Source organism: Juglans microcarpa x Juglans regia, chromosome 3D, assembly GCF_004785595.1.
Source record: "Juglans microcarpa x Juglans regia isolate MS1-56 chromosome 3D, Jm3101_v1.0, whole genome shotgun sequence".
NCBI lineage: Eukaryota > Viridiplantae > Streptophyta > Magnoliopsida > Fagales > Juglandaceae > Juglans > Juglans microcarpa x Juglans regia.
This window is the reverse complement of record NC_054598.1, coordinates 31,629,882-31,647,999: the sequence shown is the minus strand read 5'-3', so window position 1 is coordinate 31,647,999 and position 18,118 is coordinate 31,629,882. Positions and strand designations below refer to the sequence as shown.

The window sequence follows — 18,118 nt, the reverse complement described above, 5'->3', positions numbered from 1 at the left end:
GATCAAATATTTCATTAATAGAAGAGAGTTTATAGATATTTATCAAGCCAAATCCTGTTATAATATTGCTGATTTAATTTGCTATATATGATATAATATTGCTTTAAAATAATAATACATGTGTCCTAGCTAGATCTTGTTATTTATATTCTAAAGCCGTAGATTATGGGAATATTCAGATCAGTCATTAACACTGCTCTTGGAATCATGCACGCCATGCATGCTTTGGGATGCTGACAAATTGTACCACGCGTACTCAGTATAGAATGTAAAAACAATAATTTATCAACATAACAGCTAAGAGATTATATAAAAATAAATTTATAAATTAATATATTTTTATAAGATCTGTTAGATTTATTTTATAATAAAAATAATTTAACAATCTAACATACTATATTAAATCATATTAATTTATAAATTTATTTTTATATAATCTCAAGGTATATAAAGTATTTCCCTTCAGCAAACATAACGGCAATTAATATAAAGCCATACACGATCAGATCAGCGTGGCTGACCATCTAAATTTGCAAAACAAACGAATTAATAGGCATTATTCATGTATTATTATTATTATTATTATTATTATTCTAGATGGCTACAGTCCTAAGCTTTCATTTGATTCTTGGAGACACGTGGGCTCGCAGAGGATTCTTCATCACCATCAAGAACTCCTCCTTATCCGAAAGATCAACACCTTCTCCGTCCACTGGTTTCCACTCAAAATTCCATACCAAATTTGAAACAAAATACTCCAGATTAAGCAGGGCTAATCTATTCCCCGGACAGATCCTCCTCCCTGAACCAAACGGCATCATCTTGTAAGCTGTAACATCAGACACACGATCTGGTTCTCCATTTTCTCCGCGATTCAGCAACCTCTCCGGCCTGAACTCCATTGGATTCTCCCACTCCTTTGGATCCCGCCCCATCAGTGATATCACGAAGTTCACTGTCGTATCTTTCGGGATTCTGTAGCCAAGAAGTTCTGCATCTTCTGAGACTGCATGCGGTACCAAGAAGGTACTTGGAGGGTGAATTCTTAGAGTCTCGAGAATCACTGCTTTCAAATATGTCATCTTCTGCACATCTTCCTCCTTAATCTCTTCGGCTCCTTCTCCCACCACCGCCTTGATTTCAGCAAAAAGCTTGGCTTGAATGTGTGGGTGCTTCACTATATTTGCCATGATCCACTGCAGCGTCGTTAGGCTTGTGTCGGCGCCGGCATTGATGAACTCTGAGCACAAACTCAGTATATCGGCTTCCTCAAGCTTGCCAGCTTCCTGATCATGATCATCATTCATTTTCATATCCAGTAAGGTATCTGTGTATGATACCAACTCGGATTGTTTGCTTTCCTTTTGCTTTAACTTCTTTCGAGTTCTGATTAAAGGCAAGATTATTTCAGCCTGACTCTTCAAGATATTCGAGTACCTCTTCCAACGATCTCTGAACAGCAACTTCCCCAACCTTGGCCAGCTGCAGAATACAGTGAACTGCTCGTAGTTGAAAATAAGTTCAGCTTGAATGCGTTCAACTTCTCTAATCGTGCTATCGTTGACATCCCCAAAAGCCATGAGAATGAACAAGGAAAAAACCGCATGGTGGATATGATCGAACACACGAACAGGCTGATCGCCATGCAAGAAACACTGGTTGAAGCTATTAACCAATGTTCCCAAGATCCGCTTGCGTTCCAGAGAGTAAGATTTCACTCTGGCAGGGTGGAGAACTTCAGAGTTGAGATTACGACGAAGGACACGCCAAGTCTGGCCGTAGGGAGATCCCCCAATATCCTTGCGGTTATTACTGAGAACGGAGCTAAGAGGGACGATCGAGGGACGGCTCGAGAAGGCGGCACTGTTCCGGACAAGGGCTTCATGGGCGGCGGAGTAGGACGTGATGAAAACGACGGGTTCAGAGCCGATATGGAGAGTAGTGACGGGGCCATACTTGAGGGAGAGGCTACGGAGGAAAGATCTGAGGTCGATCGTGGTTTTGGGAAGCAAATGAAGGTTTCCGATGAAAGGAAGAGGTGAGGGTCCTGGTGGGAGTTTTCCTGTTTTGGATTGATTTGTTTTGGTGGAATTGGAGAGGAGATGTAAGAGAAATTTGATGCAAAAACAGAGAGAAAGAGAGATGAGGATGATGAACCAGACATCCATGTTTAATGTCACTTGCACACAGCACAGCTTGGCCCTCTTCTATTTCTATTCCTAGTGTTATTTATAAGGAGTTAAATGCCAAATGGTCACCCGCCGCTCGCGCCTCCCCCAACACCCACCCCCCCCCAACACTTTTCTCATACACGACTCTCCACCAACCATATTCATATTAAAAAAAAAAAATATATATATATATATATATATATAATTTGTGTACCTACATAGAAAATTAAAAAACAACTTTTACAAAATTTATAAAATAAAAAAAAAAATCTCATAAAAGTTAAAAAGCCTTCATCCCCTCATATTTTCAATGTGTGTAATTTATACATTTTCAAGCTCCAATAAAAATATCTCTTAAAAACTTTCTCAATCTAAAGAAATGATATATGCATGCTTTTAGTTTTATAGAATAATTATTTTCATGATTTCAATTTTTTTAGTTTTGTTTTTACTTTTTCACATTTTTATATTTTGTATTTTACTTTTCCGAGCTTTTGGATTTTGAGATTTGTTTATCAAGGGTACGCGCGTATTTATCTCAAGTTTTATATGGAGGCGGTAAATTCTAATTTATTTTGGACGTCTGAGAGGGCATAATTATCAAAATTAATAATACTGGGAATGATTCATTATAAGGTGATAGTTTGAAGGGAGATTCCATATCCTTTTATAATACTACAAGAAAATGGTGTATTTTTGAGTTATTTGCAAAAATAATATAACAAAAATTAAAAGATTTGTAATAAATTATTTATGACGAAAATAATTATTTATTAAGAGAATATATTTATTGTGATAGAAAATAATCAATTTGACAAGAAATAATTGACAGCGAATGAGCAATTTATTATAGTAAAAAGTGACTACTTATTATGAAAATAAATTTATTTTGTCAAGAAATAACTAGTCATAAATAAACAGTTTTTTTTATATATAATATAATCTTCTATATAAATAATACACTCTCCTGTATATTATCTTCATATAGACTTTTAACATATCAACGAAAAAAAAAAAAAAAAAACCAAATAATTTTTTTTTGATTGTTGAATTTATTTGAGCATAGATATATAAATGCTCTATGATTTCATAATTGATAATTTCATTCGGCTTTTGTAATAATCCGGAAGCTTCATGCGAGCCAGCTTCCAAACCTTCCAGGTGTGACCAGTACTATTTATTTTTTTATTTTTTATTTTTCTGGATTAGACCAGTTTGTAAATATATAGACTTTAGACAACGTACGGAAATGAGAGGTGATTGATTAACCAAGTAAATAACCCTTCGTGTGCGAACAAAATGGGACCGATTTTCAACCCATTTTATTGACTAAGAGCAGATACAAAATGGGACCGAAACCCAATTTTTCCTTTTTTTTTTTATTTTTTTATTCGTCTTCCTTACCGCCCTAACATAAATATGTATCGAAAAAAAAAAAAAACATAAATATCTATCAAGAACTTATATATGCAGTGCATTACATACCCCACCCATTTCCTTCGATTCGACTCACCGACTCCGACATTATTCTGTGCTTGGAGGAGACAGACAGATAGAGCTGTGACATTAATTTGTCGGCTTTTCGTAAAGGATGAGGAAAAACTACTTTCACCGACAGTTCTGTCTGATAATTCTTATTTTAAATTAATGATTAAGAAAATATTTTTTAATAATATTATAATAAAAATTTTTTTTCATTTAAATTATTAATTTATTCAACTCATCATTATAATTTTTTTTAAATTTTAATATAAAATATAATAAATAATTCAATTTTTTTAAATTTCAAAATAATAATAATATTAAAAAATAATACTTTATCATCTCAACTCAATTTAACATATTGTCCAAACACAACCTTAAGAATATAAAACTACACGGTGTAGCACTGCTGAAGGAGGAGTAGATCAGTCCACCCAGATTATTGGTGTACGTGTTGTTGTCCGATTGGTGTACGTGTTGTTGTCCGTGAACTTCAACTTTCCATCCGTTTCTTGTGATAACTGATAAGTATGCAGGCTTGCATGAGTTTCGGCTCTACATGTAAAATAGACATGGATGAGTAATGTTATATATAATCATAAAATATATAAATTTTGTATAGTCATTTTAAAAAAGTATAAGATTTATTATTAAAAAATTAATTTTTTTTCATGACCTTCCTCTTTTTTAAAGTAACTGCACGATACTTACGTATCTATAACTATATGTAGGATTACTTTTGTCAAAATGGGTTAGTTGCCGGCTCTTATTCTATCATGAGTTTTCTTTGAATGCCATCGTATATATATCCCCATCAATCCACATCTTTCTCTGAGGTTTTTTTCTTTAATCAAATTAGAGGATTCAATTTGAAGTTGTTATAATAATTAATATTGTATTTATATCTTTATGAACTAAATTTGATACACATAATTGAATGATCAAGCAAAGGATGAGATATCAATTTGTTCAAAGTCTACTGAATACCAAGTCTCCTAAGGTGGAGTTTAAGTTGGCTTCTAAGTCGGTGGTGGTCCTTTGTTTCTCTTCGAGATAGTGTAAGGTACAATGTTACTATTTTTTCTTGCATAACCAGAGTAGTAATATGGTCATGGAGGAGGAGGAGCCTGCAAAAAGGTGGGAGGGACTTAACCTGTCAATGAAGGAGAGTGATGTCTTCCTAGTCTCTTCTGAGGGGTTGAAAGATAAAGGGAATCGAGAGAAACTCTGTATTATTGAAGGTCATGTGATGACAGACAAGGGTATTAATCAAGAAGCTTTTAGAGTAACTAAGTCACACAAGTTTGGAGATTGGAAGGCTGGGTGAAGTTTAAGGAAATGGGAGATAACTTGTTCTTAATTGAGTTTCAAAATTTACCTGATAAGGAGAGAGTTCTTGCAGGTTGACCTTGGTTTTTTTATAGAAACCTGTTGTCTTTACAAGACATAAATAAAGAAGTTCCAATTGGTGCAGTACAATTTAATTTTGAACCTTTTTGGGTTCAAATGCATAACCTACCTATGTCAATAATGATGAAGAAATGGGAGAACAATTTGGTACTTCTATCGGTAAGGCGATAAGGGTTGATGTAGACTCAGAAGGATTGGCATGGGGAAAGTGTCTTCGAGTAAGAATAGCAGTGGATTTACAAAGGCCTCTTGTAAAGGGGAAGTGGTTGCAGGTAGGGAGCCAAAAGTATTGGATATCTTTCAAATATGAAAGATTACAAAACTTTTATTTTCAATGTGAAATTCTAGCTCATAAGGGAAGAGTATGCTATAACTCAAGAGTTAATAGTCAAGGGGAGAAACCTGATAGGCTTACAATTTGGCTCTTGGCTTAGGGCCCAACCTATGAACTCTTCCATTTTTTACTATCGAAAATATGGAGGTGCAGCCAATACAAATTACCAGAAAGGGTGGCAGAAGGATGAGACAAAGCTTGGTAAAAATGCTAGAAAAGAGGATTATGGATCCGAGATCAATGTTTTGAAAAAGCAAATGGATTCATTAATTCAGTCAAAGGAAGAAAGGGAGAACAGTGAGGAAAATACTGCAAAGTTTTCAACTTTCATAGGAAGTAATAGTCAGAAGGAGAACCAGTGCACAGAGTCTTCTTTAAAGGGGGAGGAGTGTGATACCCCATATGATATGGATAAGGGTAGGTGGTGTATGGGATTCTACATTACTTGGGAAGGAGAAGTTATTGCTCTTTATAAGGTTCCAATGGAGCTCCAATTGTATCATTGACTAGTCCTTTTGGAGTACAGGTCATGTGGTTTGGGCCTTCCATATTGAGGCGTTACAAATGGTATCAGAGCTTATCCCAACCAGAAATGTGGGACTTGAGCTGTGCCACCTACAATAGACAGGCCCGATGAGGACGTCGAGAATTTAAGCAGGGTAGATTGTGATACCTCATATGATATGGATAAGGGTAGGTGATGTATGAGATTCTACATTGTTTGGAAAGGAGAAGTTCTTACTCTTTATAAGGTTCCAATGGGGTTCCAATTGTATCATTGATTAGTCTTTTTGGAGTATAGGCCATGTAGTTTGAGCCTTCCATTGGGGCGTTATAAGGAGAGTTTGAATATGATTCCTGTAAATAGAGAGGCTTTTTTTGAAACTAGGGGAGTTAACTAGCTATATGGATCTAGAACATTACAATGATATTATGGACAGTTTAATAATCCAGGAAGGAATATCCAACTGTATTAGCCCTCGAGGTAAGTGTGTAATTGTTGGATCTGTGTTACAAAGTGGACCTCAAGTAGTGAATAGCAAAAGGTGTGTAACTTGGAAAAAGAAGGCTAGGGAAGCTAACAATTCAAAACTGAGAAAGAAGAGGGTGTTAATCTAGATAGTAAAAAGATGGTGTTAACCAATCAAGTGGAACAAGTAAGAGATTCAAAGAAAAGGAAGGAAGTTTCAACTTTCGAATTTAACAGGTCCACTCCTGAGTTGGTGGAAGCTGCTTTGTAGCTCCACCAACAGCAATGATAAGCCTTAGTTGGAACTGTAGAGGGCTTGGGAATCCTCGTACAGATAGAGAGCTTCATAGGCTCGTGAAGATAAAGTGTCCCAATTTTGTTTTTCTAATAGAGACCAAATGTGGTAGATAGAAAGTGGAGGAGGTCAGGAACAAGATAGGTTTTGATTGTAGCTTTGTGATCGATAGTAGGGGTCTTAGTGGAGGTATACCTTGTTTATGCAAGCTATGACAGTATTAATCTCGATATTTATTCTTAGCAACATATATCTTTGGTTTTAAAGAAGGAAGAAGATAACTCATAAATTCTAATCACTTGTTTTTATGGAAGCCTTTATACTTTTAGAAGGAATGAAAGCTGGAATCTATTGAAGTTACTGAAGCCTAGTAAGGAGATGCCTTGGATTTGCTTTGGAGATTTTAATGGAATTCTTCTTCAGCATGAAAAGAAAGGGGCGGCTACAAGGCCATACCATCAAATGGAGGAATTTAGAGAGGCAATGGAATTATGTGGTCTGTGTGATCTTGGTTATGAAGAACCTAAATATACATGGTGTAACAAAAGAGAAGGCACCCAGTTCACAAAGGAAAGACTAGATCGTGCTATGGGAAATATGTCTTTAAAAAATTTATTTTCTAATTGTAGGATATGTGTTCAAGTTGTGTGCTCTTCTAACCATTGCCCGTTGGTGTTGTGCTTGGAAAATGAAGAAAGGTAGTTTGCTTTTGCAAGGAGGGGAAGGGAAAAGATCTTTAGGCATGAAGCAAGCTGGAACCAGCGGCAAGATTGCAATAGTCTGATAAATGAATCTTGGTCTACACAACAAGGAAGGGTGGGCTCTTTGTGGCGCCCATGACCCCCATGTAAGGAGACACGGAAATCGAGATGCCGGGATGATGACAACAGGGTCACACATCCCAACGATAGTACCAAGTGTGTGTACATGCAACAGTGTACAATACAACGCAGCGGATAATTAATACAACTAAGTACCAGAATTGTTAATACAATTTAAAGAATCAGTAAAAATGTTTAAAAATTATACAGTCATCCAAAAATAAATATTTTACAAGTCTCAAACCAAGACGAGTGATCCCAGATCACTCCTCGGACGGAGCCAAATCCACAGGCTCACCCTCAACCTCATCTGCATCGAAATCTGCATTACCAAAAAATGGTACCACAGGTAAGTATAAACCAAACAACTCTCGGGATAAAAACATATTAATGCAAACAACATGCATTCATATGACAAAATACACTTAGCCACAAAATACCATTTTTCTCAGAAAAATGATTATTTCCAACACATGCCAAAAATCTCATTTTGGCCCAAAAACATAGTCTTTCATTTTCCCAGAAAATGATTCACACAAAACAAACCATTTATCGGACACTGTAGGCGGGAATCGCAGGCGGGACTCTACCACCGTCCCTGCTTACCACCATCCCTACCGCGTGCACCGTAGGCGGGAATCACAGGTGGGACACAACCACCATCCCTGCTTACCACCATCCCTATCGCGTGCACCGTAGGCGGGAATCACAGGCGGGACTCTACCACCATCCCTGCTTACCACCATCCCTACAGTTCCTTTCCACATAATGAATACTTATCACACACAAGGAATACTTATCAGAGCACTGTAGGCGGGAATGACAGGCGGGACTATACCACCATCCCTACCGCGTGCACCATAGGGGGGAATCACAGGCGGGACACAACCACCATCCCTGCTTACCGCCATCCCCATCGCGTGCACCATAGGTGGGAATCATAGGCGGGACTCTACCATCGTCCCTGCTTACTACCATCCCCACAGTCTCTTTCTTTTTCTCAAACCAATCAATCTACTCGTTTCAAATACACTCAAATCATTTCACATGAAAATTCAATTTTCAGATAAACACATGAACATGTATGCAATCATGTGAAAACCCAGTTTTCATTTTCAAACATGAACATGCGTGTGAATATGTCATATACATGAAACAACACCACAACCAACAATTCACAATACCAACCAAACACACAACTTCATCCATAATCCATCCGACCCCCGAACTCCTCAGACTCAGTCCGGCATGTCCAACCAGATCACAATAATATGTGTTAGTGCAAAAATACATATAAATCACGAAAGTTCGTTGGAAAAATACTTACAGCGCTATATTATAATTTCTGAAGGATCACGAAGCTGCAAGAAGTGGTGGCTCAGCAACGTAACAGTGTAAAATACACTGTGGCCGTGGGTCTCAAAAACTCACTTTTCAATGGAGACAAACCAAGATCCAAAATTGATATGGTAGGGCCTAGAGAGGTCGGTGAAGCCAATGGTGGTGGTGGTTTGCCGTGGGTGGCGGCGCAAAGGGTGGTTTTAGGCCAAAAATACCCAAATTGAAAATGAGGTTGGATGTGCTTTACCGGTGACGGATCGGAGCTGGGGTTGGGTCCATTGGGTTGCTAGGAGGTCGATGATGAAGTGGTGAAGAGATGGTGGCTGGTGGTGGCGCGACGGCGGCGCTGGAGCTCAAGATGCGCCGCAGCTTGGAAGGGCTCATGGGGGCAAACGACGGTGCGATAAGAGCTGAGAATGGAGGGAGGTGGTCGTCGGCCGGAGGGGAAGTGAACGGCATGGGCGGTGTCGCGCACTGCGGCGCGACGGCGGTGGGTTGGGTGGAAAGAGAGAAGCGCACGGGAGAGGAGGGGAGAAGGTGTCGCGCGGGGGGGGGGGGGGGGGAAGCTGGGGGAAGGAAAAGAAAAAAAAGAGAAAGGAAAGAAAAGAAAAAGGGAAAAAGAAAAATGAAGGGAAAGAAATGAGGTCCAATCCCCACATCTTGGGTCACAAAAATGATCCAACGGAAAAGATTTTAAAATTGCAAGTCAATTAAAATAATTTAAACGTAATGATACAATGCAAATAAAATAATTAAATCCAACACTAAATTAATTTAAAAGAAGAACAATATAAATGCATAACAATAATGAATATTGAGGAAACATCGCAAATTAATTTTTTTACAATTTAAAGATCATAAAATAAAACATCTAAAAATAACCGATATATTTAAAACAAGAGAATAAATTTATGAATTAATAAAAATAATCATTCAATGAAAATACACTAAAATATGGGGTATTACATTCTCCCCCCTTAAAAAAGATTTCGCCCTCGAAATTTGTAAGGCCATACATTATGCTAAAATAGGATACATGATACAACCAGAACACGCTTGAGATAACAACCATCACCAACGCCCAAAAGCGTAAGTAATGCTCTCTCAAGTCTACCCCCATAGGCAAATCCATCATACTCGCATTAGTCCCCCAGTGGCACAACACGCCTAATATTCCTATAGTGGCTATGTTATCCAAAATCTCATTTCCCCAAGAACCTTAATATAATATCCAATAAATTTCAATGATTAATAGCTCCATAAAATAATCCATGCTAACCTCAATCAATTCCTATGCTACAACTTATAAACCTCCATTGAATTCTATCTTTGGTAACCTAATGGCCACTTCCAAAGTTAACCATCCATAACATAATTGGCACAATCAAATGATTAATCTTCAACTACAAGTATCGTCTCAAAAATTCAAATTACCACCAATTCCTCAAGATCAGCACAACATCCGAACTCCTAACTACAATAAAAATATCACGCTTCTGCTGCGCGCTCTGATATTCACCACAAGCATAAAATTTATGTCCTCATAAAAACTAGCACCATCGGGTACAAGGTGGTTCCATACCTACTAACCAAAAACTCTTATCACAATTTAGTAGGAAAATGCTCTCTTTCCCAAAGCCACGAGTTAACTCAAATTCCTCAATAGCACATCACTATTAAACCTCAAGGCAAGCCATTTTACTCAAATCATCAACCCACCAAAAGCCAAATGCAAATCACCCAAGGATCCTAATGCTTGATTAACTCACATACTTGATCATATTATTCATCGCTAATGCCTAAGCTTCAACTTCCAAGATCTTATCATACACCAAACAAGACGACCCATCAATCTCTCTTCAAGTTAATAGCAATATCCTTAATCTAACCAACTGGCTGCTCGATCTTCAAAGAAAGTATAACCTCGAAATTTAAATTCCTAGGTAACCTCAAGTCACAATTAATTCATGAAGATAATCACAATAATTATTGTCAACCTTCATTCCATTGAGTAATTCGCTTCGACTACACACTCCGATTGACTTATCAAAAACTCCAAACCAAAATCTCTTGAATTTAATATTATTGTATTTATTCATCTTCAACACCTACCCAAGACACTTCTTCCAAGCCAAAAATGAGTCAAGAACCCCTGTACTCTCCGAAATGCATACACACTCACTACTATTACGGATCGATCTCATGCACACTTAGCCAGAACCAATAATCCTCCAAACGTGCAAGTGATCAGACACTACCATTTCCATCATCTGAGCCTATATCCTCGAAATCAACAAGTATAATTTCCTACATCCGCACCATCTATTATCTTTAAAATTGATATGAATTAAATCCTCAACCTGTCACTAACCTCGAGTTAAAAACAATCATTTTATGAACTAGATCAACATCTTCAATCCTCGGAAAATACACAAACTAGATCATTACCTTCCATCTCTAAAGAAGTTCTCTCCTAAAAATTCTTATATCAGTAACTCAACTCTGATCAATCCCAATTTAATGGTTACCAACTAATCAATTGATAGAATAGACCAAGCTAGCGTACCAAGTCTACAAAACTAAGAACTCAAATCCTATTATAATTCAACTCTTCAACTTTGCAATTCTAAAACCTTAACCCAGATAAGAATCATTCTCCGAAATCCTCAAGATCGACGATCTTAAATCTAAAACATTCACCATATAAAGCTTGTAAATTCTAAAGTCTCAAATGTTAACAAGCTGCTTATCAAGGTCGGCAAGATCAAAAACTTCTAATCTAAGTAATCCCTTAATTGCTTGTTGAACCTACCACTTTAAATACAATAAACTTATTTTCTAAAAACTATAGAGCCACAAACTTTAGATAAACTTCTCATAAATCTAACCTTGAAGCTTGTTGAACTTACAACCTTCTATTCTAAAACCCCCTATCATAACTCCACAAAATCTAAAACCTCAATTATCTTATTCCCCAGAGATCACCCAGACCATGCTGTTCCCTTCAAGCCTCGATATAATGAAAACAACCCAAGCCGATAAAAGTTCAAGCTGACTACACTAAATATTCAAGCCTAACAATAGCAATCACAGTCGTACCATCCTCCTGCCATAGCACAACTCTTAACCCGTTTTTCAACTCCGAACAAAACAAAATAAATAAAATTTCATAAATAAATAATATACGACAAAATGAATAAAACCAACAATAAAATATCATAAGACAAAATGAATAAAACAAATGAAGTAGTTCACAATAAAATAATTAAAAAATAAATAAATAAAATAACTTACCAAAAAAAAAGAATAAAATAAAATAACATACAAGTAGTATACAATAAAATAAATAAAACCAACAAAATATAAAAACATAAATAAATTAAAACCATTAAAATAACATACTTCAAACCAAATAATTTCAAGTCACAACTTTAAAACTTTCTGGTACCCACCTATGGGACATGTGGTTTTACCTAGAGCCGAGCTGCTCTGATACCACCTGTGGCGCCCACGACCCCCATGTAAGGAGACACGAGAATCGAGATGCCGGGATGATGACAACAGGGTCACACATCCCAACGATAGTACCAAGTGTGTGTACATGCAACAGTGTACAATACAACACAGCGGATAATTAATACAACTAAGTACCAGAATTGTTAATACAAATTGAAGAATCGGTAAAAAGGTTTAAAAATTATACAGTCATCCAAAAATAAATATTTTATAAGTCTCAAACCAAGACGAGTGAACCCAGATCACTCCTCGGGCGGAGCCAAATCCACAGGCTCACCCTTTGCCTCATCTGCATTGAAAACTGCATTACCAAAAAATGGTAACGCAGGTAAGTATAAACCAAACAACTCTCGGGATAAAAACATATTAATGCAACCAACATGCATTCATATGACAAAATACACTTAGCCATAAAATACCATTTTTTTCCAGAAAAATGATTATTTTCAACACACGCCAAAAATCCCATTTTGGCCCAAAAACATAGTCTGTCATTTTTCCAGAAAATGATTCACACAAAACAAACCATTTATCGGACACTGTAGGCAGGAATCGCAGGCGGGACTCTACCACCGTCCCTGCTTACCACCATCTCTACCGCGTGCACCGTAGGCGGGAATCACAGGAAGGGACACAACCACCATCCCTGCTTACCACCATCCCTATCGCGTGCACCGTAAGCGGGAATCACAGGCGGGACTCTACCACCATCCCTGCTTACCACCATCCCTACAGTTCCTTTCCACATAATGAATACTTATCACACACAAGGAATACTTATCAGAGCACTGTAGGCGGGGAATCACAGGCGGGACTATACCACCATCCCTACCGTGGGCACCATAGGCGGGAATCACAGGCGGGACACAACCACCATCCCTGCTTACCACCATTCCCACAGTCTCTTTCTTTTTCTCAAACCCGTCAATCTACTCGTTTCAAACACACTCAAATCATTTCACATGAAAATTCAATTTTCAGATAAACACATGAACATGTATGCAATCATGTGAAAACCCAGTTTTCATTTTCAAACATGAACATGCGTGCGAATATGTCATATACTGAAACAACACCACAACCAACAATTCACAATACCAACCAAACACACAACTCCGTCCATAATCCATCCGACCCCCGAACTCCTCGGACTCAGTCCGGCATGTCCAACCAGATCATAATAATATGTGTTAGTGCAAAAATACATTTAAATCACGAAAGTTCTTTGGAAAAATACTTACAGTGCTATATTATAATTTCCGAAGGATCACGAAGCTGCAAGAAGTGGCGGCTCAGCAACGTAACAGTGTAAAATACACTGTGGCCGTAGGTCTCAAAAATCCACTTTTCAACGGAGACAAACCAGGACCCAAAATTGATAGGGTAGGGCTTAGAGAGGTCGGTGAAGCCAATGGTGGTGGTGGTTTGCCGTGGGTGGCGGCGCAAAGGGTGGTTTTAGGCCAAAAATACCCAAATCGGAAATGAGGTTGGATGTGCTCCACCGGTGACGGATCGGAGCTGGGGATGGGTCCATTGGGTTGCTAGGAGGTCGAGGATGAAGTGGTGAAGAGATGATGGCCGGTGGTGGCGCGACGGCGGCGCTAGAGCTCAAGATGCGCCGCAGCTTGGAGGGGCTCATGGGGGCAAACGGCGGCGCCATAGGAGCTGAGAATGGAGGGAGGTGGTCGCCGGCCGGAGGGGAAGCGAACGGCAGGGCGGTGTCGCGCATGACGGCGCGACGGCGGTGGGTTAGGTGGAAAGAGAGAAGCGCATGGGAGAGGAGGGGAGATGGTGTTGCGCGGGGGGTGGGAAAGCTGGGGGATGGAAAAGAAAAAAAAAAGAAACGAAAGAAAAGAAAAGGGGAAAAAGAAAAATGAAGGGAAAGAAATGAGGTCCAATTCCCACATCTTGGGTCACAAAAATGATCAAACGGAAAATATTTTAAAACCGTAAGTCAATTAAAATAATTTAAACGTAATGATACAATGCAAATAAAATAATTAAATCCAACACTAAATTAATTTAAAATAAGAACAATTTAAATGCATAACAATAATGAATATTGAGTTAACATCGCAAATTAATTTTTTCACAATTTAAAGATCATAAAATAAAACATCTAAAAATAACCGATATATTTAAAATAAGGGAATAAATTTTTGAATTAATAAAAATAATCCTTCAGTGAAAATACACTAAGATATGGGGTATTACACTCTTAGTGAAGGCCAGTACAACAAAATCTGTTGAATTGCAAGAATGCTTTCTTACAATGGAATAAGACTATAAGATAACATAGGAAGGAAATACAAGGCAAAATAAATCAGATTGAAAGGCTGCAGGATATAAATATGGGTTCCCATACAATAGCTTTAATACAATTGCAAAAGGATGTGGACTTTCTATTGGAAGAGGAGAACACTCGATGGAAACAAAGAGCCAAATAATCTCGACTCAAAGATAGTGATAGAAACAAAAAGTATTTCCATCAATGTGCAAGCAAAAGGAAGAAGACAAATGAGATTAAAAGAATTATGAAAGAGAATGGAACAATGGAGGCAGTTTCAGAGACTTTTGGGCAATTTTTTCAGAAGTTATTTACTACTTCCAATCTTGAGGGCATTGATGTTATCCTTAATCATATGGAGAAGAAGATTGATGAATGCTTGAGTAGAGACCTATCTATCCAGTTCACAGCAGAAGAGGTCCAAGAGGCATTGTTCCCAATGAAACCACTGGGGTTCTCCTGGCCTAGATGGTTTTTCTGCAATTTTCTATCAAGAACATTGGGACATTGTAGGAAGTGAGGTGACCAAAGCTGTCCTCAAGGTCCTTAATTCTGATGGGGAGGTTAGCCACATTAATGAAACCTACATTGTTCTCATTCCTAAAATAAAATCTCATAAGATAGTGATGGATTATAGGCCTATTTCTTTTTGTAATATTCTGTACAAGGTGGTTTCCAAAGTGCTTGCTAACAGGTTGAAGAAAATATTACCTAAGATCATCTCCCCCAATCAAAGTGCTTTGTGCTAGGAAGAATGATTCTTGATAATGTTATTGTAGCTTTTGAAGCAATGCACTCAATGTCTATAAGGAAAAGAGGGCAGTATGGGTATATGGCGTTAAAATTAGACATGAGCAAGGCATATAATAGGATTGAATGGAGTTTTTTGGAAAAGGTGATGGAGAAAATTGGCCTTAGTGAGAGATGGATAAAGCTGGTAATAGGGTGTGTTTCCTCAATCTCCTACTCAATTCTTCTAAATGGTTCTCCTCAAGTTTTCTTTCAACCATCTAGAGGTATTAGACAAGAGAACCCTTTGTCCCCTTATCCTTTTATATTGGTTTATGAGTATGTTACTAAACCGGGCTGGGGTTTCAAAGGAGATTCGTGGCTTTCCTATGGGAAGAGGCAATGTCAGTATAAACCATTTATTCTTTGAGGATGACAGCTTGCTCTTTTGTAGAGCAAATGCAGTAGGGTGGTCCAAGCTCCATTGTCTGCTTGATCTTTATGAAAAGTCCTCAGGGCAGAAGCTTAACAAGGAAAAAACATCAATTTTTTTCAATGCTAATACCAAAAATGAGACTAGGGAATATGCGTTGGCTATTGCTGGAATCTGGTTTACAATGTGCGATGAAAAATACCTAAGACTACCTTCTCTCATTGGTATATCTAGGTACATTACTGTCAACAATATATTAGATAGAGTTAGAAGCAGGATTAGTGGATGGAAGACAAAGTTGCTCTCTAAAGTAGGAAATGAAACTCTATTGAAGGTTGTCATACAAGCACTTCCCACGTATTGTATGTGAGTTTTCAAATTGCCTAAATCTCTACTAAGGGAGATTAATAGAGTGATGAATCAGTTTTGGTGGAGACGGCAACAACAAGACAGTAAAGTGCATTGGGTTTCTTGGAGTCAAATGGGGAAAGCTAAGAAAGTTAGAGGTTTAGGTTTCAGAGATCTAGAATTTTTTAATCTAGCTTTGTCATCTAAACAAGGGTGAAGAATCTATCAACATCCTGAATCTTTGGCTTCTCATATTCTTAAGTGCAAATATTTCCCTTCTACAACATTTTCTGATGCAAAGCTGGGTGTTAGGCCTTCATTTGTATGGAGAAGTATTTATGCAGCCAGGTTTTTAATTGAAGAGGGCTCTTTATGGAGAATAGGGAATGGTATAAGCACAAAAATATGGAAAGATATATGGGTGCCACAACCATCATCCTATAGAGTTTAGGTTCCTGTTAAAACCTTGCAAGAGGATGCAAATGTAGGGGAGCCTTTTAATCATGAGAATAAGCAGTGGAGGAAAGATATGCTAGAAGACATTATGGGACTTGAGACTGCAGCTATTATTCAAAAAATTCCACTAAGTCAGACTGGGCAATAGACAGATTGATATGGTTAGGCACTAAGGATGATATCTATTCTGTAAGAAGTCGATATTATTTCTCAAAGAGAGGTAGAACTGATTACAGGGGTAGACATCAAATAATGTACAATTGCAAGAAAGATGGACATGTTGTTGGCAACTTAAGATCCCTCAGGTTACTAAAGTTTTCATGTGGAGAGCATGTTTAGAGTCACTACCTACTAGAGTGAATTTGTATAAAAAGAAAATTGTAGATTCCCCAATGTGTCAGATATGCCTTAATGAGGAAGAATCTGTAGAACATGTTTTATGGGACTGTAAATCAGCTATGGATGTTTGGAGTCTGGGACCTACTATACTTCACAAGAGTTCACTCAGAGCAGAGAAATTCAAGGACATATTCGAGAGCCTAAGTGCAATATGTGATCAACAAGTCCTGGAGTTCTTCATTATAACAACAAGAAGTATATGGCAAAGAAGAAACAAGTTGGTCTTTGAGGGTTTCTTCCAACATCCAACTCAGTTAGCCAGCCAATCAAAAATATTATTGGAAGAGTTCAAAGCAGTGCATGATAGGCATAGAACTAATATTAGAGGTTCACAAGTGATGATTTAGAATCCTCCACCTCCAGGTTTCTTGAAAATCAATTAGGATGCAACAATTTCTGAGGAGAAGGGTAGGATTGGACTGGAAATAGTTGTTCGGGACCATGGAGGTAAGATTGTGGCTACAAAAAAAATTAATCATTCTAGTTTTAATGATCCCCTACTAGCAGAAGCACTTGGTGCCTTTCAAGCAGTTAGGATGGCAGATGACTTAGGAATGGACTTTTTCTTTTTTGAAGGAGATTCATCCGAGATTGTAAAGGGCCTTAATTCCCATGTTGAGAGATGGGATAGAGTAGGGATGGTGTTATCTGATACTCATATGCAGTTTATTACTTTTTCTAGCTGGAAGTTTTTGTTTGTTAAGAGAAGTGCAAACCATCTAGCTCATGGTTTAGCTAAATCCTCTCTTTAGTTTGATGAGGATACAGTTGTTCTGGATTTAAGTCCAGATTTTAGTCATGTAATTTCTAAAGTTTGAAGTTAATATAGTTTTCTTTGTTATAAAAAAAAAAGATATCAATTTGTTCAATAAGTAATAAAAACGTGGCATATTTCATATGATTCGTTAAATTTACTTTACAATAAAAGTAGTTTTATAATCTAATTACTACCACATTAAGCCACGGCCCACGTCAGCTTGTAAATTTATTTTTGTGAGATCTCTAACTCTATGACTAAAGCATTTCTCTTCCTATTATATATATAGTCTTCATGGCAACGTTTTCATCTATTTTTTTATTTTTACAAAGAAAGAACATGTTCGTGGGGTCTAGAATCCACAATTCT

General features: G+C 37.6%; 1 protein-coding gene across 1 annotated transcript; it reads right to left on the bottom strand.

The window, feature by feature from the left end:
* Nucleotides 1–617: 617 nt before the first annotated feature.
* On the bottom strand, nt 618–1,580 carry LOC121255220 (cytochrome P450 89A2-like). The gene has a single exon (XM_041155498.1). The coding sequence runs from the start codon at nt 1,578–1,580 to the stop codon at nt 618–620; it is 963 nt and encodes a 320-aa protein (XP_041011432.1).
* Between the last annotated feature and the right edge of the window lie 16,538 nt (nt 1,581–18,118).